This window comes from Zalophus californianus, chromosome 1, assembly GCF_009762305.2.
Source record: "Zalophus californianus isolate mZalCal1 chromosome 1, mZalCal1.pri.v2, whole genome shotgun sequence".
NCBI lineage: Eukaryota > Metazoa > Chordata > Mammalia > Carnivora > Otariidae > Zalophus > Zalophus californianus.
This window is the reverse complement of record NC_045595.1, coordinates 73,490,473-73,513,424: the sequence shown is the minus strand read 5'-3', so window position 1 is coordinate 73,513,424 and position 22,952 is coordinate 73,490,473. Positions and strand designations below refer to the sequence as shown.

Below are 22,952 nucleotides of genomic sequence, written 5' to 3'. Positions count from 1 at the left end.
CACTTATTACAAGTCATGGGCCCCACCTAGGACTCCAGGAGTTGAGTGTTAGCAGTCTGCCAGCCAAAATTTTACACTAAATGAAATAGAAATTGACGTGGTATCACCAGTGATGTTTACTGCTTTGGGAAATTTTAACATCTTTGATCACTTTTTCCACATTATATTTTTAAGCCCAGTTTTTTTAAAAAAACATATCTCATAAAAGTTATTTAACTATTGAACTCTAGGTTCTTTCAGGGCAAAGCATAATAGGTGCTTAGTAAGTATTAGTGAATGAATGAATGAATGAATGAATGAATGAATGAATATTCCTTATCCTAAACTCGAAACACACCAAATATCTTAGAAAGTTACGAAGGCTCTCCCATTGCAGACACTTTGACATATATACTGTAATTTAAGCAGCCTCCTCAGTATTAGAAAGTGATGTAATTCTTAGCATTAAAAGTTTTACTTCTTCAGTTTCAAGCAAACCAAGATAGACTTCTTAGTTTCTATTCCTAAAATATATTCTAATATCAGGGTATAATTTCACCACAGAGCAGTTCAAGTTAACTGTCACTGCATTTAAGAAATGTGTTAGAGACCCTTCAGAGTATTTCAAAGAGTTGGAGGAATTGGCGGTGTAAACATTTCCTCGTGGGAACTTTATACAATCAAAAGAAACGAAATGATTGACAAACGCGTACTCCAGCTAATTGAAGTGGTTCTGAGTTAACCAGATGTTTTCAGCTGAATCATGCCCACAGATGCTATTGCTTCATGATTCCTTAATCTGGGGATTACCCCGACTGGCCAGCTTGGTGACATTTGAGTGTTTCAAATAAGCTTGCCTCTCTTTTGTTACATACTTTGTAAAGAGCTCCTGTCTGAAGCAATTTGCCCTGGAAATGTTTGCAAGGAAGTTATCAGGGTTGTTTGTTTTTCCTCCTCTTGGATGTGGTCTTCGGTGAGGTCAGGAGAATGGAATGAGTGTTGCCACAGATGACACTGGATCTATTTCCACAGCTGGCTGCAGAGAGTGGGCAGTCCCTTACAGATGAGCTAGCGTGTGGAGGTAGATGATGTAAAACATCTGTCACAACGGGAACAAGCAAAAACAATGTCCCTTTGAAGATTGCCTTTTACTGATGAGGTGGGGGTTCTGTCTCCACAATCGGGATGAAGGACATAGTTGTTGGCAGGCAGATGGCTTCAGGCTTGCTCTTGCGTGAAATAAAGCAAAAAGTATGTGTTGAAAACCTCGGATGCTAGTCAAATCGGCCGATTTTGCTGAACATTCATTTCCCCGCCTATTGCACATATAACCAATGAGGAAAGCAAGGGAGGGCTAGGAGAAAAGGGTGGGAGGGAAAAGTAAAGAGAAGAAACTGGTTCTGAATATTTTTCACTTGAATAACTTGAATACAATAGTATAATTTCAGCGGGTCACTGAAAGTTCAGGAAAAGCATTTTGCAACAGTTTAATGTGTTTGCAGCCCCACATTCTTTTTTACAGAAGTTTTGAAAGCGAATATAAAAATGGTATATCATTAAGTCCATAGGATGACAAACACTTCAAAATTTGAATACCACTTAGTAGGCATAGAGTCCTGTTCGTTTCCCTTCAAGGAGCAGAAGAAAATAATAAAATCATTAGTGAACTATTTTCAATAGAATGAGATCAGTTTCTCACCCCATCTACCTGTAAAAATAAATTTAAAACAATGAAATTAGCATATATTTTTATCTCCTAAAATTGCTATAAAAAGAGAAATCTAGGGCGCCTGAGTGGCTCAGTCAGTTAAGTATCTGCCTTCAGCTCAGGTCATGATCCTAGGACCCTGGGAGCCTCAGGCTCCCTGCTTAGTGGGGAGCCTGCTTCTCCCTCGGCCTGCCACTCCCCCTGCTTGTGCTCTCTCTCTCTGACAAATAAAATCTTTAAAAAAGAGAGAGAGATATCTAGACAATAGATTAATCTGATAGTGAATAAATGCTGGCTATTGGCAGACAATAAACTTCTAGATCTCCTGTTCTATGACCAAAGGGGGTGGTGCTACCTCTGTTAACCCCCAGACCACACTGCTCTGCTCTGGTGAAGAAAAAGGGCCAGCATTCCTATGAACCGTGGAATCATGTTGCTCCTGCCACCACCTGGCCAGCAAAATGGCTGCCACATGCCTTCTGCCCCCTTCTCATTCCAGACTATCTTACAAATCTAAGTCCTTCGAAGGTGCTTCTAATGAGCAGAAGTCACATGTCTATATGTAACAGCAAGGGAGTCTGAGAAATGTAGGGTTTTTTTTGTTGTTGTTGTTGTTTGGTTTTGTTTTTCCCAATTCTAGGTTGAAAAAGCAGGATTCACTTTGTGGGGAGCTAAGAACATGTGGAGAGAGTATTAAAAAATAAATGTCTTCAGCAAGCCATGAGTGAGGGAAGTATACCCGGGGAAGTCATTGGACTAATCTCAATGAGACATGGTTGAAGCATTCAACCCAGGCAGGGAGCGCTTGAAAGGAAGAAACAGACAACTTGGAGACATTTATGATATAGCAGTGACAAGACTTGACTACTGGTTTGTTATGCATGACGAGGGAGGAAAAGGCAAGGAGGACCTGGTTATTTCAAGAATCAAACAGAGGATTAAGAACATTTCTTCTAGAAAAAGAGAAAATATTCAGAATGGTACATGGTTGTAGTGAGATGTCTGAGAGTCTAGATTTAGTCAGCTGTTGGAAATCCAGGTTCAGGGATTTAGGGGAAAAGGGGCAAGACAACAAAGAGCGTTTAAAAACGTTAATTATTAACTATTTTGGAAAACTTTGATTTTAAACTAACCTGCATTTTTTGTCAATTCCATCAGGGCCTGGCTAGTAACAATATTTTGGAATTTTACGTCTAACACCTGATTAACACCGTATATTTATGGCATGTATATAGAGTTAACAAAAATATTTAGATGTTGACTATACTTTACAAGGCACATAGCATCTCTTTTAACACTCGACTGTAATAGCCATTCCAAACTCATTGGTTAGGCAGAAGATATTATTTGGAAAGAATGGAGGTTTCAATTTGAGCGTTGCCATGAAAATATGTCATAGGAAATGAAAAGAATTTTTTTTTTTTGGTACAGAGATTTTGTGGATAAAAGGAGAAGCCCTATGGAGACTATTGAGGAAATGAACTAAATATTATTGGCTGTTTGTGGTTAGAACAAGGAGACATATTAAGGCTGCTAAGATTATTTGAGGGATTTAACAAAATGATTAAGAAACCAAGAGTCTCTTCAGAAGCAACACAATAGAAAATTTAACGGTATGACAGAAAAAAAAAAAAAAAGAGCAAAGCTTCTCAAACTTGCCCATGACTATGACTCACCTGGGATCTTACTGAAATGCAGACTCTGATTCAGTGGGGTTGGGGCCAGACCTGAGAGTCTGCATTAAACTCCTAGATAATACTGTCTGGTCCCAGACTACACTTTGAGGAAAAATGTACTAGAAAGTTTAGGACCAGTATTTTGCAGGTGCTTTTAATTAGCAGAAGTCATCTAGTAGAAAAATCCAAAATTACAAATATGGTATGACTGTTTAGGAGAAGTGGCCATAAAATCTAAGTGGAATAAAAGACGTAACTACGTTCCTGGCACAGATTCTAGAAGAAATAGGACACTGAAGAAAACAGACAGAGCTGTCTTTTATCTCTTCTACTGGACAACGTTATGTATATTAGCTAACATCTTGCAGGCCTTAGACTATATCTCGGTTGGATGCTAATATGTGAATTTTTACCTTAAGATGTGGCCATTCCAGTAGGGCATATTTTGTCTCAGAACTGTATTACAAAACGCAGGATACATACTGAGTTGGAGACACATCAGTGATGATAGTAGTAATAGCAAGGGTACTTTAAAGGGGGTCAGTTTCTTAACAGGGTTGTGACTTTATATTCATATCCTTAGGTCTGGTTGTGTTGCCAGCCCTAACCAGGCAAATTCCTAAAAATGTCTTAAAGGGGAAAACAAATGGCCCAGAAATGTCCTCTGAGGGACCACAAAATAAAGTACATGTGGTAGCAAATTGCAGGACAAGGAATAGCTATTCTCCTAGTAACGGCCAGAATCAAGGTGCTTTGTGACATTTTTAGGCAATTTCCACTATAAACAATGGCCCTAAGTAGGATAACAGGCAGCTTTTCCTCTTGATCACTCCTGTGGTTTGGAGAAATGATTTCCCCGGGCCCACTCACCAACAGGATCCTGTAAGACCTTGAAAATGATTTGCGATCGGCTTTTTCTTTCTTTTTTTTTTTTTTTTTTTTGGTTTTTTTGGCCTATTTATCAGTACAGAGAAGATTTTAATGAGAAGCTTTATGACAGCTCACAGTCCTGAATGCTAGTTAAAACAAGATAAACATTTTACCAGACTAAAGATCCTGCCCATAAATATTCAGACATCTGCTGGGAACCCTATTTGCTTTATCATTTGGAAGAACACTGGCCTGGTATACTGTTTCTGATGTGCATTTTAAACTCTGTGTGTTAAAAATCTATTTGGAGGTATACAAAGTGATTGGTGTACAAGTGAACAAAACATTTTTTGTCTTATCACATGACAAGATCTGACAAGGAACTTGGGCAGATAAATGGCTATTAAAAACAGTTTGTGGCACAGGAAAATCCTAATAAAAAAGCTTACAGTGCATTTGTGGCAGTGTGCCTTGGCTGTGATATATAAAAGAAACTTTGCAGCATTGAATCAGGTGCATATAATTCTTCCATAGGATGGAAATCGTGGTGAACTCCCCAACATCAACGTTCCCTGGATAGTGCATGGCTCTTAGAACCTGGGGATTCTCATACTAAATGACAAGAACGTCTAGCTGGCAGTAATCAGACAGGGGCACTTTGTTGTTGTTGTTGTTGTTGTTGTTGTTGTTAACTGTCTTTATTGTATATTGTTTCCTATTTCATTAATTTCTTTTTTAAAATTTTTTATTGTTATGTTAATCACCATACATTACATCATTAGTTTTTGATGTAGTGTTCCATGATTCATTGTTTGTGCATAACACCCAGCGCTCCACGCAGAATGTGCCCTCTTTAATACCCATCACCAGGCTAACCCATCCCCCCACGCTCTTCCCCTCCAGAACCCTCAGTTTGTTTTCAGAGACAGGGGCACTTTTAAAGGAAAGCAGAGCAATTGGATGGATGGACTTTTAAGACCATCCAGTTGTCCAATCAAGAGAGTGCTTCGGTTATTTCAACTAAATCGTCTAGTCCATTCTGAGCATAGAGTAGCTCTTATTGTTTTGCATACATTTAAAGTCATGGGAACCCTGGCTGATAAGCAAGCGCCATTCACTCTTTTAATCATTCGGCACCATCACAACCTGTTTCATGATAGACACTGTGCTAGGCTTTGGCACCATTAGAAAATAAATAAAGCATCGTGAATAGCACAGTAAAAAGAATCCAGAGGAGAAATAAAGTATGATCATGATCAAGGCCTGTGCCAATTGTTGAGAGAAGAGAGGAATGAATGGCCAACAACCTGGGTCAGACACAGGAGATGTTCCCTAGATAAAAATCTTAGAGTACACCTGCCAACCTGCTGTCAGTGCCCAGAACTCCTGGCAAAGACACCAAGGGTGAACAAGCAAGATGGGTCAGGGGCGGATGAGTAGTTCAGTGTGGTGGGAGGAGAGGCTTCATGGAGAGAGTCTTAGGGAATTAGACAGGAAATGGAAATTGGAAACCCCATGATCTTTACAGAGCATGTGTACTATGGCAAAAAGGTCATCTCAGACCTACCTATATGATCCTTCATTTGGGCTGAGATAATGTGGAAACAGAGCAGCGTGCACATTGTCGTGGGTGACCCTACTGTTCATTCCATCTCAATGGCTTCTATACAGCCATCAAGCCTGATGGCTGTACCGAAGGGTCACCCATGAGAATTTTCCCGCTGCTCTGTTTCCACATTATCTCCTCCACAAGCAGGAATGGAAAATATTCTGGTCTCATCACTGAATTGTCCTATTTACCCTTTCACTCCTCTCACTAACTTATAACAGCCATTGGCTGAGCAGTACCAATGTCCTAAACATGTGACATTTCTACTATGAAATAATATTTTAAGATGCTAATTCAGGTATTAAAAAGTGATCTAGGCTGTACTTTGGTAGAAAAGGTGGTTTAACATGATTTCCCTTGTAGCACCTGTAGAACAAAAAATAAGGAAAATCACTTCTCATCTTTATTTTTTTAAAGATTTTATTTATTTATTTGACAGAGAGAGACACAGCGAGAGAGGGAACATAAGCAGGGGGAGTGGGAGAGGGAGAAGCAGGCTTCCCGCTGAGCAGGGAGCCCGATGCGGGGCTCGATCCCAGGACCTTGAGATCATGACCTGAGCCGAAGGCAGACGCTTAACGACTGAGTCACCCAGGCGCCCCGTCACTTCTCATCTTTAAAGGGATATGCATATGTTTTTGGTTATCATTGTTAAGATAGGAAAATGGCTAAGAGTTGTTCTCCATATCTCTAATATAATTTTCTATTATATATTATATTTGGTGAGTAGATATTGGGAGGTTTCTTGTATTTTAAAAAAGTAATAAAGATGGTGACATACATTATGATTAACTCACTCATTAGTAAATATGATAGCTTCATGGTCTTTAATTTTTTTTGTTTTTTTCCCTCAAATCTCTTTTTTTTTAAGATTTATTTATTTATTTATTTGGAGAGGGCACAGGGGGAGGGGCAGAGGGAGGGAGAGTCTTAAGTAGACTTTGTGCTGAGCACAGAACCCAACGTGGGGCTCGATCTCACGACCCTGAGATCACAACCTGAACTGAAACCAGGAGTCAGCCACTTAACTGACTGTGTCACCCAGGTGCCCCTTCTCAAATCTCTTTAAACTCTTTTGGAAGGCATATACCACAGGAGCCCTGAACAGTGAAGACAAAAGACTTAGGTTGTGCCATTTGTTTTTCCACAAAGATAGTGTGATTCTGTCATATCGTCTATGCCACATCCCATGGATTTGTGTGGCATACATGTTTGTGTGTGGTAGATGCCCCATAGCTGAGAGCCCCACATTGATCACATGATTGGAATGGAAGGTTGATGAATGCCAATTCACACTTTGTTGCTAAAACTATAAGAAATTCACCTAAGAAGCCCTGGGATCCTTTGATAAACACTTAACGTTTCCATTGGCTCAGCAACTGTGATCTCTTTAAGTAGACATCTGAAAGGAAAAGAATATGATAACCCATCTGCATTATGAAATTCCTTTTATAATTTTAACCAGGTGTAAATCTTCAATAATTAAAGAACTAGTTGTTCTATTTCACATTCAGCCAACAAAACCACTTGACATGGGGGCCCAAAGTCTTCAAATTTTCAACTCTCTCTCAATAATGTAGCATTTTTAAAAGCCATCTTGCTCTATTAGAATTCTAAAGAAGCTCGTTTAAAACATCAAAAGTCACTGATGAACAAATTTCTTTAGTTTTAAGCACAAAACTCTAAAGGATTCAATAAAGCATTGTTGAGAATTCTAATTATCTATATACCTGCTTTGGTAAGAAATACTTCAATGTGACATATTTATGTTCTCATTCAGAATGACACTATTGTATAAATAGGTACTTAACCAATAATTGAAACCATTATTCACAGTTGAATAGGCATGGTATATAATTGGGATTCCTTTAAAGGAGACTCAATTGTTAAAACTAATTTGGTTCTTGGTGTCTTTTAATACTACATATTTGAGAAAAAAAAAAACACTTCCAATTAAGGGTAACTGAATCAAAAAGCAACACAAAATTAAGAATATTTAAGAGTGGGAAAAAACTCACTCTCTTTTTATAGCTAACAGACATTCTCTCATTAGGAAAACTATGTACACAACTCTTTTAAATTGACCATAGAGCAATGTAAAATGCCCTACTTCCAAACATCATACCCTGAGCCCACAGCTATACATTTCTACATAGCAGTACAAATATTATGCCAATTGAACTGAATCTGTCTAACGTAGGAAAGAGAAACTCAGCTCTTGTTAGCCATATTTCCAAAGTAAATAATAACATAAATTTGAACTAAAAAATAATCATATAGCCATTGAATATGGAATACCTCCTTTCATTGGTAATTTATAAGATTTGGGCAATTGATTCAGATGTCTGATCTTTAAGAAATAGTTTTATATCATTAGTAAAGTCTCAGCATAAAATCTAAAATTTCCTGTTAGTTGTAGGTAGCAGAGAGTGGATGAATACTCTATCATTTTCTAATTATTGCAGTTTCAAAACTTCTCATTTATATAAATGGCGCTTATATATATACACACATATACATACCAGAGTTTCTGAACATCAACACTAATGATGTTTTCGGCTGGATAATTCTTTGCTGTGGGGAACTGTCCTGTGTGTTGTAGGATGTTCCGTAAGGTCAATGGCCTCTCTACCCACTAAGTATCAGTAGCATACCTCCCCCAAGGAGACAACCAAAAATGTCTCTGGACATTGCCAAATGTCCTTTCCAGACAATGCAAATTTGCCCTTGGTTGAGAACCACTGGCATATTCACATACACAAATACTTTTTATTTTAATGATTACCATAAATATGCTTAGATGGCATTAGTAGAAACTTCTATATCAAGTAAATTTCAGATCTCATCTTTAAGGATATGGCAGTTGATGACACTAACACATGCATGTATCTGTGAGGCAAGCCATGGTTTTAAAACTGAGCCACCCCACCTGCACCCCAATGTTAATAGCAGCAATGTCCAAATAGCCAAACTATGGAAAGAGCCCGGATGTCCATTGACAGAGGAATGGATAAAGAAGATGTGGGGTGTGTGTGTGTGTGTGTGTGTGTGTGTGTGTGTAGTGAAATATTACTCAGCCATCAAAAAATGAAATCTTGCTGTGGATGGAACTAGAGGGTATTATGCTAAGTGAAATAAGTCAGTCAGAGAAAGACAATTATCATATGATTTCACTCATATGTGGAATTTAATAAACAAAACAGAGGAGCATAGGAGAAGGGAGGGAGAAATAAGACAAAATCAGAGAGGGAGACAAACCATAAGAGACTCTTAATCATAGAAAACAAACAGAGGGTTGCTGGAGGGGGGGTGGGGGATGGAATAATTGGGTGATGGACATTAAAGAGGGCACATGGGCACTGGGTATTATGTAAGACTGATAAATCATTGAACTCTACCTCTGAAACTAGTAATACACTATATGTTAATTAACTGAATTTACATTTAAAAAGAATCACTTCCACAAGGAAAAAAAAAACACAACTGAGTTGCCCCTTGTGAGAACAAGTTTTCTTGAAATCTTTGGGTTGTTCCATTTTGACTGGAAATCTCGAGGTAGTGTTTCTAAGTACCTTTTGATTTAGAGTTTTACTCTTTTATCATTCTTCTAACCAATATTTATGAAGCATGTATTATATGCCTCATACTGTAGTGTGATAAGTAGATAGTGGTGAACCAGCAGACATAATGTAGGCCCTTTAGTATGAACAATCTATATAAAAAAATATTAGTAAATGTTAGCCATTTAAAATTTTTTTTAAATGTTAGCCATTTTTAACTCAACTGAATAATTAGTGGTGCTGATATATAAAATTAATTCACAAAAACTGTTTTGAGTACCTCCTGTATGCAATTCCTATTTATAGGGATTACAACATGTATGTCAATATGACCTTTGCCTTCATGGGTAGAAAATCTTGAGAGAGAATAATTATGAAAAGGAAGGGATTCAGTGCTAAAATGGGGTCCTGGGGCAGTGTGACTTCTGGCTTAACTATGGTTATTCATCATCCTTCCCTCCCTCCAATGTTTGTCAGAGGTTATCTGCAAATGCTTTCACAGTTGAAGTCTTATCTACCAGCTTTGCCACAGCTTTTTGGATTTCAAACATAATTGTTTAAAAAGCCAGACTGCCTCCTCTAAGTTGGTTGAAAATTTATCAAGATAGTTGAGGATTAATGAGTATATGGAAGGATGGAGGCCTCTCTGGCTCCCTTTTTTTTCTCTCCCCATGGCAGCCTTTCTTAAACCATGCCAAGCAGCTGCCTTCAAAAAGAAAGAAAGAGAGAGAGAGAGAGAGAGAGAGAGAGAGAAAGAAAGAAGAAGAAAGAAAGAAAGAAAGAAAGAAAGAAAGAAAGAAAGAAAGAAAGAAAGAAAGAAGAAAGAAAGAAAGAAAGAAAGAAAGAAAGAAAGAAAGAAAGAAAGAAAGAACAACAAAAAACATGCCAACATCAACAAATGAAAAAAATTAAACATCTCTACGTATACTACAGGAATGTTGCACATTAACATTGCAGGACATTGCGTTTCGGTAGCGCTTCCCCAAGTTAAACGATACACCTTTATGCCATTTCTATTATGAAATCATTGTTGCTATGGGAAAATCATTGACACTAACTAGCTTCCTTGTGAGCTCCTATCATTCTTTGCCCTGTTTTACATGTGCTAAAAATAGTCTGGTGTACACAAGCTCAACTAGACATTTATTCTAGAAATCTTAAAAACTGACAGAGAAGCAGAAAACATACAGATGAGAACAAAGATCGATGATTTTAAACTGTGTTTTTTTTTTTTTTAAGTTGTGTTGAATGATTACTGTGAAAAAGTCCTGTAGTTCTACATAAGTCACTGTAGGAAAAGAGTTTAGTATGGGCCACAAACATTTTGACCTGAGGCATCTAGATATGAGAAAAGGAAAAAAGAGAGTGATATTTCTTTTTTTTTCCACTTGCATTATCCAAATAATTTTCGTACCTTTTACATTCTTATGATTTCACATTTAAGCCTTACTGAGATTCCAAATAGGAGGGATTCTCAAATATGCTACAGCATAAGCCACACTGGTCAAATGGAAGCATGTCAGGTCATCAGGCTTAGGCCTGAATTATTCAGACGATCACCCCATTTCAGCTGATCAAAAATGCAGGCTTGACCTTTTTGAATTTTTAAACGAGATATAATGTGATTATTGCTCTAATCATGCCCCATCACCAGCCTGGTTTAAAACATAATGGAGACATGGTATAAATAAGATAAAACCAAGTTTTTGTATCTAAGGCACTGTATCTGTGACATTGGCCTATACAAGAGCAGTTTATAGGCAAAAGCACTCTTATCACACTTCAGAGGACACCAGAATCAAGTGGAGAGCTTGTGGAAACACAGATTTCGAGACCCAAAGCTCAGGGACGCAAATTCCAATTCTTGGTCCGCCACTGCTGCTGGTCCACAGGTAGTACTTGAAGTGACACTGGTCTAAAATACTCACACTCACAGGAATATTTGTACAGGCAATTCTTCTCATTGTAGTCCATGTCCTGGCCTTAATATAGGTTCTCAGCCCACCATGTGTGCTCTTGGTAGGAGAGAACTTCTACATGTTTCCCCTGATTTGCCAACGATCCTCATTTCAATTGGAAAAATAAAATACTGATGAACTCTCCAAGACTTAAAATTTCTTTAAAATACTGGTAGGAGGCTAATAACACAGGAGCTTTTTTTTTTTTTTTTTTTTTTTTTTTTTAAAGTTTTTTTTTTTTAAAGATTTTTTATTTTATTTATTTGAGAGAGAGAGAATGAGAGATAGAGAGCACGAGAGGGAGGAGGGTCAGAGGAGAAGCAGACTCCCCGCTGAGCAGGGAGCCTGATGCGGGACTCGATCCCGGGACTCCAGGATCATGACCTGAGCCGAAGGCAGTCGCTTAACCAACTGAGCCACCCAGGCGCCCCAACACAGGAGCTTTTTTGACTTCAGTTCAGATATGTTTACTCTACATCAATGATCTTTGGAAATTTTGTCCAAATTACTGTTGAAATTGTTTATTTCAGAACTAGGGTGACCAGATCCACCCCATATCTCTCGAGTGTTAACAGCTTTGTTTTTGCAGAGTCAGTGGCTAAAATAGACCAGACATTCCCATCAGCTGTTTGGTCATTGTGTTTTTTAGTGGAATTACAGCATGTTTCAGTATTTTTCTCTGCAGCTTAAATATTGAACAAACCCAGACATCCGGAGATGCTAAAATGAAAAATCTGTTTCCTCTTGCTTTACCATTTGCCAAGTGAACTTTTTCAGACAGCACATTCTATACATTTGGAGTAAACGAAATTACCCTTAATGTGTTGGCAACATCTGTCACAAAACACTCTTCAATCTATGGCTTAAATGCATTGAATAGGAATAGATGTGACAGTATATTTAATTAGGCACAGTTATGGTTGGGGGCACTAGTTTTGCCTTAAGAATCACAGGTTTATTTTTTTCCTTTTTTCTTTTTTTTTTCTTTTCTCTCTTCCTTGTTTTGTTTTGTTTTGTTTTTTAATGTCCTACACAACACAGAGGAGAATTAATCTTTGATGAGCAAGGTGGCTGACAAACACCAGTCTTTGATGTAGATAACCTGCACTTCAAACTCTCTAAGTTGTCTGTCCTCGATCAAGTATCCTCAAGAAGATGTGCCTCTCTGGGGGTTTCCTGTCTACAACTTCCAATTTACTCACTGATTGTAAATTTCTCTCATGCCTTGAAACTATTAAGGAATTTATGTTCTTAATAATTTGCGGGAATTCTTTCTTCATTGAACATGAAGAGGCAGAGACAGTGGCTCTGTCTTCCCCCAAGAATCCTTATTTTATTGTTCATTTATTTGCAGTAAGTGGTCTGGTGAACAGAAAGGAATGTTTCCCTTCATTGTTTTCCACTTTATGCCTACTGCTGCTATTTACAATTCCAAATTATGACAACCCCCTTCCTACTCTTCCCTTTGATTGTCAGTTTCTGGTTTATCCACAGAAGCAGCACTCCCTCTGTGTCATCTGTAATCAAATGAGTCCCCAAACACTTTCTGAGAAAGGATTCTGTAAAGAGACCAAAGAATCCTTCCTAAATTAATTCCAAATGCTGGCATTCAGTCCTTCTATTCTTATCATGCATGGATTTTGATTCATCTGTCATATGCTCACATATCTCATTTGCATATTGCCTCCCAAACAAAGACTGAAGTCTACCTCTTGCACCACTGGAGAATGAGGTCACCTCTAGGGCACTGAGAAGAAAGTTTTTTCTACCAAACACAATTTGGTCTTTATCTCTGATTTATGACGAGCAATCCTTTATGTAGCTAGAGCAGGTTGATTACAATAGGAGGGTTTCGGGGTTGTGACAGTTTAGCTGTTGGGATTTCCAGGGGCAATACTCTAAGAAGGTAGTCTAAGTTTCAAGTTCAAGAACAGTATTGAAGTCTTGCACCTGCTAAGGATTAGAATGTTGTGAAAGTGCCACTTCTTGGTTGAAAAAAAAAAAAATGCTTCAGGACTTCGTCTTAACTCTGAGATTTTTCTGTAGTTTATCCTTAAGTGCTTTAAGAAGGACCCAGTTCTTTTTAAAGTGTTTACTGTTGGTCTGGTACAACAAATACCAGAAATAAAGGACAGAAGCTGTTTTTTTTTTAAAGGAAAAAATTAAGGTGGTTTTGTTTAAAGAAATTCAGGCAGCAGGAAAAGAAAGTGGTATGTCTCTGAATTATAATTAGGTAAAAGCTTATCATGTTTCTGATTCAAGAAGTATACTGATGAATGACAATTCATGGACACATCAAGAAATTAAAACAACACAAATGCACAGCTATGTATATATATAAGCCTCAGACCTTTAAAATAACATATATTTTTTTTTTCTGATTGATTCTAGCCCAAAAGCACAAATATCCTTGCAAACAACGTTCGCTCTGAAAATCAAGCATTTCCAAATATTTGACTCAATTTTTATTCTCCCTCCATACTAATGAGGAGGAGCCCACAAGGAAGGATGAATGAAAGCCTGATCTTCTTTTTTTTTAACAGATAGTCAGGAAATCAGATTTGGATAATACCAAAGGAATCGATCATCCTGAGCAAAACATTCCAAGAAACATTTGCTTATGGGTAGTTTGGGTGCTGAGATCCTGCCATCTACATGAATCTGTCCTAGTTTTATTTCTTCAAAATGTTCATGTATATGGGGAAAAAGTCACACAGTGAGAAAAATGTTTACAGACAAAAATAGCATTCAGATACATCATCATTTTATTACCAGTGGGTATTTAAATGAGTTGTGATATCATGAGCTTCTACGTGTATGATCAACTTTACAATAAAGCACTGAAATTTCAATAATCTCAAAGATTCTATCCAACCCTAGCTTTTCAATTAAAAAAAAATTGTTCCATTCTCTCAGCTACTCAATTAAGGTAGAATAAGTAGGAGAGAGGAAAAGGAAGCGCTTGCCCTTTGCTTCACTAGCTATGTGAAACTTTGTACATGAACAGAAGTTTTTTTAAAATGCCTATTACTTTTTCCATTCCCAACAGTTACAATAAATCAAAGAGCATATTCTAGAAGTAGGTCTTTCTTAACACCTGATGAAAACTTGGCTTTTTTTTTTTTTTTGGTAATATTTTAGCAGTGTTGCATTTGACCAGCATTTAACAGAGTTCAGTATTCTGTCTTGTTCAAAAGCACAGATAGAAAGAAAGTAGGTCAAAAGATTAGGAGGAAAAAACATAGAAAATAGTAAATCTGATTTTTATATCATTTATATTAGATTTTACTCTGTCCTTCAAAAAGATCCAGTCAAGAAACTCACCTGGGCCACCATTCTTCCTCTGGTGGTAGATTGTATTGAGATGATCAATAATTATCCATATAAATCATGGATTAAGGCATAAGCCAAAAAATCTTATTCAATATTGAGAAAAACTAGATAATTTCCATAGTGTTAGTATTTTTCAGTTAGAGAAGTTTGTATTTAGAACAATGAAAGAGGATATATATATATATATATATGATATCTTGGAATGCATTCTATATTGAATATTGGAATTATAAATGATAAGCATTTTAGACACAACATAGATAAATCACATCAGAGGAAAAGGAAGTCATTAATGCTCTCTATTTAGATAAGCACAAAATGGCATGGGTGGATGTAAAAAATCATACATGGTTGAACTTAGCTTTTTCATTAAAAAATAAACACATTTGATGTTAAAATAGTTCACTGTGTTTATTGTTTTTAAAAGTTTCCTTCCTTGTGGAACCTGTTTTCAGATGGACATTGTGTGTGCTTATAGGGTGCTGTGATTACGCCAACAATGGACCATCCTATGTCAATGCAGCCAGCAAACATGATGGGTCCCCTGACACAACAGATGAATCATCTTTCATTGGGCACAACAGGAACGGTGAGTTGAAGAGTTGGTTTTGCTTTGTTTTCTTGGACTGCTTCAGTAAGATGCGATGCTCTCTGTTTCTACTGGCATTAATAGCAAAGCTGGCCCTGTGCCGTTGACTAACACATGTCTCAGGTTCCAGTGTGAATAAGCTGCATTGTACATGCATATTCCATATTGGGGCACATTTATTCACATTGACAAGGCTGAAGTTTCCACTGTATTGCATTTAAATTTGAGTTACTTCTTGTTCAAATGACACAATGTACCAGGTATAATATCTGTTTGTGGAAAGGTGTCTTTATGTATGCACCTGCAAATCTAGAACTTGTAACATAATACATCTGAGCCTGGTTTTCTTTTCCCCACATGCTTACCCACTTCAGCTAATGTATCATTCCCAGGTCATTCACAAGTCGGGGGCCAACCTTGACTCTGACTAATACATAGAGCTTGTTATTTACTTTCAATGTTTAAATCAACAAAAAGTAATTGAGAACCTGACATAATCCAGTTCTTTTCATCTTTGTTTTGAATATGTAGACAGATGTTGTTGAAAAAAGAAAGGAATCTAGTGTACTTGATGTTTTTTGATAGGTATTTTTGATAAGCCATTATTTTTCCTTAGGGAACAAAAGTATATAAAAATGCTTATTACAACATTGATTTATAGCAACCATTTGGCATCATTAACAGAATTTTATTTTATTTTTAAAAGTCTATTCAAAGACAATTCCCCAAATGGTTAAGAGGGCAAATGTCTAATACAACCTGGAATACTACGATTTTGTTCATCATCAGTATAGATAACAATGAAAAACATCAAAATCAAAGCCAGTCTTTCATGTGACACTATGGTAACAGGTTTTTTTTTTTTCTTTTTTTACAAATGTTAGTGCAGATAATTTTGTCGTTTTTAAAGATGTAAAAATTTTTAAAAAATCATTTTTCTGAGTGAGACAGCTTAATTATTACAGAAAGAGCACTGGACTAGGATTTGGGAGTACTAAACTCAAATCTTGCACAGAGCACTGTTCTTTCACTCTGTCTTTGGGAAAATAGTCTCTTCCAGTCTGTTTCCCTCTCTGTCTGGTTGAGTACTGAGTGTGATGCTATATGGGGGCCCTTTGACTATCCGCCTCTATGACTTTAAGCCTATATGTCTCCTAGTCAGCACTTCTGTGATTCTTCACAGGTATGCTGGCATCATCTCCAAATATCTAAGTACGCTATGGACACTAGCTCTATATCAGAAATTTTACCTTAAAGCAGTGGCTTGCTTGCCACATAAATGTATTGACTCATAGGCTTTTTGGAATATAAGAAGTTTCTGACATGTCCACTGAGGCCACAAAAGTCTGCTCTAAATAGGAAGAAAATCCATCTGCCTAATAGAAAGAGTCACATTGTTTCAATAAAGAGATTTAGTTTTATTAACACAAAGTACCTACCTGAAGACCTCAGTTGCTGAAGTTATAAAAAAACAGTTGATGATACCTTACCTGTCTGAAGGCAGGGGCTGGATCAAATAATTTCTTAGGTCTCTGACCTAGACTTTCAAGTCATATCTAAGACTACATTTAACTCTACACTGTGGTACAGCTAATTTTCATCAGGGAGATAATTTTTAGGAATATGTATGGAAAAGTGTCTTTATGTATGCACCTTTAAATCTAGACCTTGTAACATAATACATCTGAGCCTGGTTTTCTTTTCCCAGATGCTTACCCATTTCAGCTAATATGTCATTCTCAGGTCATTCACAAGTCAGGGGCCAACCTTGACTATGACTAATAAACCCTGGAACTATATCATCAAATCTGGTCTGTATTTATTCATGTCACAAACATAGTCATGTAATTTCCATAAACATTTAGTCACTTTGCTCATTTACTAACAAAGCAGTTCCCAAGTTCATTGGGAGAAATTGAAGTTTCTCGTGTCCACAGTGTTGATTTCCCTTCATATCAGCCATTCTCTCCTTAAAAGATGATAAATTCTGAACAAGTGAAATAATGCAATCTTACTGTTTTGAACAACAATCTAGACTCTGAGAAAAGAGTGACTTATAATACAAAGTATAGAAAGAAACACTTGATAAATCCTACTTAGTTGAATCAAAAGCAAAACCAGCTAAGTGGCTGAAATTCAGATTTGCCAACTAGAAAAAAATACAAGAGCTAAGTTAATTAAGAATATGACTGAATCCTTTAGAGAATTGAAAAATAAGCTAAAATATGTAGAATAAAATCAGAATTACAATAGTTGCTGATTCAGTAACATATATTATGATTAGTATTTGAGCATTTTCAAGAAGAACACATTTATATGAGATCATAATTTTTACCCAGCTAATAATAGCCAAATTACTAAATAATGATATATACTCCCTCCCTTTCTTAGAGAGTTTTAAGCAGGTGGCTTATTTTTAACACCAAATTTCTTCTAATTTTTTTTCATTCTTTTCCTGCTTCACATTTATACTAAATAATGCTTAGGCACATCATAAGCTTTGTGTAAATCGATGTTTTGCCAAGGGTTAAAATTACATAAGGTCCTGGAAAGCCAGAGAGAGAACACTGTTACTTTGTTGCTGTTTAGTGGTGTCCACAATATGGCTATAATTTTTTTCCTCAAACTGTCACTCTTACACTTTGATGTGCCATCATAGATTCCTTTTATCTGAATTTTTGATTGCCATGTGTAGTGGCTATTATGCAGTTGAAATGGATTCTTTTAATCAAATTTCTCCACCTTACTGAATCTTTTCCATTGCTTTATCTATTGCTGGGACGGTGGCTTGGTATCATGGGAAGAACAGTGGGCGTTAGAATTAAGCTTGAGTTCAAAGCTGGGCTCTGTCCCTTACTAGCTATGTGTGTTAGGTTACTTAACCTCCTCTCTGAACTTTGATTTCCTCTTTTACTAAGGGGGAAAGTAATACGTACATCCCAGTGGTGTTGTGTTAAATGGAATGATATATGTAACATACCTAAAAGAGTGTGCGACACCCGCTAGGTGCTTATCAAATGAGCCGTCTTTATCCCTCTACCTCAAGTGGCTTCACCATGTGGCCATTCAGTCCAGGTCTCCAGAAAGGATGTAGAACATTATCAAGGCCATAGTACAAGTCTCCGGCCCACTCTGTTTCATTTGGCATAACTTATTTCTTTCAAGTTTCTATTTCCTTAGTTCTAACTCTTGCAGGATGGTCAACCCAAAAGTCCAGAGAAGCCGGCTAAGTCACATTAATGAATAAAGCTGACAAAGGTCAAGCAAAATGCCCTGGAAATAGATCAAATTTGGTCTACATTTATCATGTCACAAACATAGTCATGCAATATTAATACACATGATATTGGAGATTATATTTTAAATGAGAGATATTTTCATGCAATAATAGTAACAGCTCTGCCTGAGTGTGGGATGAATCCGTCATAGGGACAGGGGGTACTTTGGCAGCCATGTCTAAGGAGGACAGCCCTGGCTGAACTCCAGACAGCTATTGCTACCTGGGCATACTGACCCAAGGTGGCCTCACCTTCCAATTTTTGAAGCTAAGCGAAGTATTTGCATTTTAATGGGCAATCTCCCTGTATTTGAATATCAGACCCAGCTTGTCCTGAGTGCTCTCAGTTTGTGACTCCTGCCCAAGGTTTTCCTGGTTCTCCTCTGATGTCTCTGGCCATTGCTTCTTCTTTGCTTCTACAGGCTGCGGAGCCAGGGTTTCATTTTTAACTTCTCATTCATATAAGATTTCTTTAAGCAACCTCATCCACTTTCATGGTTTTGAACTCTACCTTCTAGAAATGCTGAAGACCCCTAAATCTGAGTCCTCAATGCTAACCTCATCTTAGATTTTTGCAATCACTTAACCAACAACTTGCTAAATAGCTCCATGTAAATCTCCTTCCAACATTTCAAAGGCAGTACAACCCAAATTAACCTCATGAGTTTCCCCCAACTTCCTTTCCACGGACCCTCTTCCTCTTATGTGTTTCTGCTCCTTATTTCTTCTCCAGCTAATCCCATGACCATTTGCCCAGGCAGTCAAATGCTACACTTAGGACTCAATCTCCACTCTTTCCTTTTCCCTCACCACCAGATGCAACTATTGAAGATCACCAGTTCTGTCCCATAGACATTTGTCAAATACATCCCTTCCTCCACATTTCTAGAGTCTCTACCCCGGGCCTCATTTGATTTATTGCAATAGTCTCCTAACTGCCCTTAGCTTGCTTCAGTCCATTTTCTACCATGTTGCCACAGCCAGTCAATCTAAAATTATCTGACCATGTTTCTCTCCTACCTGTAACTTCTCAGGGGCTTTCAGATGTCTAAGCTCCCAGAAACTCTGCAAGACAAGGTGTGAGCAGTGACAACTCTAGATGAAGACAGGAACCTCAATGCCAGAAACAGATAGGTCCCAAGGGCAGGTCCCAGAGAGAGGTCCAGTGAATAATCCAGTAGGCACGGATCAGGGTTGATGGGGGTTGGAGCCACATTAGAATTTCCCATTTCTAGAAAGCGGACCTGAGGCCACAGGTCATGTCCCACTTTTCTTTCTGAGATCCCTGGGATCAAGAAGTATATTAAGCCAAAGCCTCTTTTTTATCGTCATAAAATTAAATATATTTGATCCCCCAGAACTCTTAAATTTTAAAATGGGTACCATGTAGTTTGACTAACCTTTGTCTACCATTTGTCACCTCAAATGTTTATTGTTGAATTCTTTGCCCATTTTTAAGCTGGACAGAATCTGTAGGCCTTAGGAGAAATGAATTGTAAGGAAGCGGTATAATTTTATCCCAGGACTCTGCTGACCTTGAAGAATTTTCTAGCTTTTCTGCTTTTGTTTATTTTCTTTTTTTTCTTTTTCATTTTTCTTTTTTTTTTTTTTTTTTTTTTTTGGTCACAGGATTCCCTCTATAGAACCAAAGCACTGTTATCCATAATTTCTTATCACTCCACTGTAAGCTTTAGCAGAAACCACTGGGGATTTTACTGTGTTATGAGAACCTCCAAATTGCATGACAATCTTGTTTTACAAGTTTCTTATCTCCTTTTCATTTGTTCAGTTGGTGGTCACCAGTGGCTTACAATGTCACCAGAATCTGTTCAAAGAAATAAAAAGTTTTTGTTCTGCAGGCTCCTTATCTACAGTTCTGTTTGTACTCTCGAATCCACTGGTGATTTGTGACATCATTGGAGTCCCATGGTGTAACCATAGCCACGCACAAAGATAATCTTCTAATTGTAGTCCATTTGTTCACCATGGTTCTCTACATTTTTCAGTCACATCATTCCATTTTTGTCGCTATAAAATTCTAACGGTATCAGGTGAAAATCCTGAACTATTCATTTTGCCTAGAGACTGTCTTTCCTCAAGTATTAGCTATGAATGTGAGTATTAAGATTGACAGTGATAAAAAGCAATGTAGGATGTTAAGTGGACTCAGGATTAGGACCTAGTATTATAAATTCATACATGGTAATGAGTACACTTTCAGGAAAATATCAATTAATTAAAAATGGTCAGATACAAGAAAGAAAATATAGGTAAAAGGAAATAGTTTTTAAAAATTTGTTTAGTCTTAGTGTAAGATAAATGAACTTTGATAGTAGTCTTATAAACAATAAATAAGTAGGCATTAAGTGAAAGTCTAGTATTATGAAAGTTTATTTGCAAATATCAAGCTTTTGTGGTTTAAAAAATGGATTATGAATTAAGATACATTAGCAACAGAGTACAAAAGCCCCAGTAGATAAAATGACGAAGAACATGAACAGATAGGTAATAAAGGAGCAACAGGATACCAAAAAACATATGAAAAAAGTAATTAAGGAAACAGCAAATTAATCAACTACTTATATGGACATACACACATAACCCATTAAATGAAGTCATCAAAATAAAACATATTGCTGATGAAGGTGTGAGGAAATAAACATTCTCAATCACTGACAGTGTGATGATAGAAATCTAAATTTGTAAAAATGTCAGTTGAATTTCAAGGTGGGCAGTCAAGACCCTTCAAAACAGCTCTGCCAACTCACTGCACAGTTATAGTTTTGAGAAGCTATTCTATAGAAATATTCTAAAATAATAGAAAAGCCTTTAGACCTCAGAAATATCCCACGCTGTGTTCTTTATAATGTCTAATAAACAAGAATGATCAAATAAATCATAATCCATTCATAAACCAGAATGTGAGGCAGCATGAAGTTATAAGAGTTTAAAATAGGAAAAGGATTATTTATGATCTTAAATCAAAACAGCAGGATGTAAATTTGCACGTGTGGAAATATAGTATCAACTATGAAAAAAATATTAAATAAGGCTGTAAGAAATACAAAATAAGTGTGGTTATTTCCAGATGATGAGATTAGAGATAATTTCTATTTTAATCATTATACTTTTCTACATTCTGCAAGTATTCAACAATGAGCATGATTTACTTTTATGATTTATTTTTAAATGTTATAAATGTATTCTTGGGAAATGACTAGTGACATGGTCATAAAATCAACTTTTTTTTGATTTGTAGTAATATGTGATTGAAGTTTTTTAAAAGGTACTAGGAAATACTACCACTATTAATAAAATATTTGAAGGTCCTTTAAAATTGATTCTACTTATTCTAGATTTGGGGATTATAATTAACTCACATTCACATACCTGTTTTGAGACACAAAATAACTCATATCCAAGGTTTATTTGCATTTGAATCTTTGATCCATGTTGGGTTTTGCTGGTCAAAGTGCCTTGCAATGTCCAAGTTTTAATCTGTCTTCTCACATGCCATTTGCTCATGAGAGAGGGATTAACATCGTCCTTTTGGGGCAAGGAGATTAAATGGAGAAATTTGTGATAGTCCAAATTCAGTTATCAAGGAGGTGGGTAAATGAAGTTTGAGGTTTTGTTTTTAAAATGGAATGAACAATGGTCACGTGACTAGAATAAGGGTCATAGAAGAGCATCTATTTAATCATGTTTTGGCATTTTATTTGAATGTGAGCAATATCTGGTCCCTTTTACACAGTTTGCCCCTCTAAGGGGAGTTGGCGCTGGATGAGAACTTTCCATTTTTAGAAGGGGGGCCTTGGGCCATAGGCCATGTCCCACTTTACTTTTTAAGATCCTTGGCTAAAGGAATTATATTAAGCCAAAGTTTCATCTTTTTAGAAAGCAGATGTATTTGGTTTCACATAACCTGTAATTTGGAAATGGATGCCATGTAGTTAAAATTAACCTTTCTCTACTATTTGCCACTTCAAGGCTGTGACACTTTGAAAAAAGACAGCAATCATCTGTTGAGTAGATTCTGTTCTATTTATCTCTGCTCTCACCATTCCAGCCCACAAAGCTCCTTGGCCTTGTCCAACAGCCACTGAGACGAGAGCCAGGCCTGAGTGATTACTAATGAAATTCTAGTTTCAAAACTGTATCAGTCTCCATAGAGTGTGGGAATATGGAAATTTTTCATTTATCTCTTTTAAAATTTTAGTTCTTTCTTTTGTTCTCCAGAATTTCGTTTCACGTTGTGCTCTGGGCCGCTTCCAGATGGGCTGCCTTTTAGAACATGTGCGTCAGCCAGAGAGAGTAAAAATTTCACAGTGATTCCCCCATGTAGGGGCCAAAAATGATGACAGATTGAGGAAGATGCCAGCGTCCTAAGATA

At 37.0% G+C, this 22,952-nt stretch overlaps 1 protein-coding gene across 15 annotated transcripts in view; it reads left to right on the top strand.

Annotated features, from left to right (window-relative positions):
• Positions 1-22,952, top strand: part of RBMS3 (RNA binding motif single stranded interacting protein 3) — an 830,766-nt gene that overhangs the window by 750,429 nt on the left and 57,385 nt on the right. For all 15 annotated transcript variants that reach the window (XM_027584288.2, XM_027584297.2, XM_027584292.2 and 12 more), the window contains one exon: positions 15,172-15,282. In XM_027584288.2, coding sequence (XP_027440089.1) covers positions 15,172-15,282 — 111 coding nt within the window. The remainder of the gene's footprint in view (positions 1-15,171; positions 15,283-22,952) is intronic.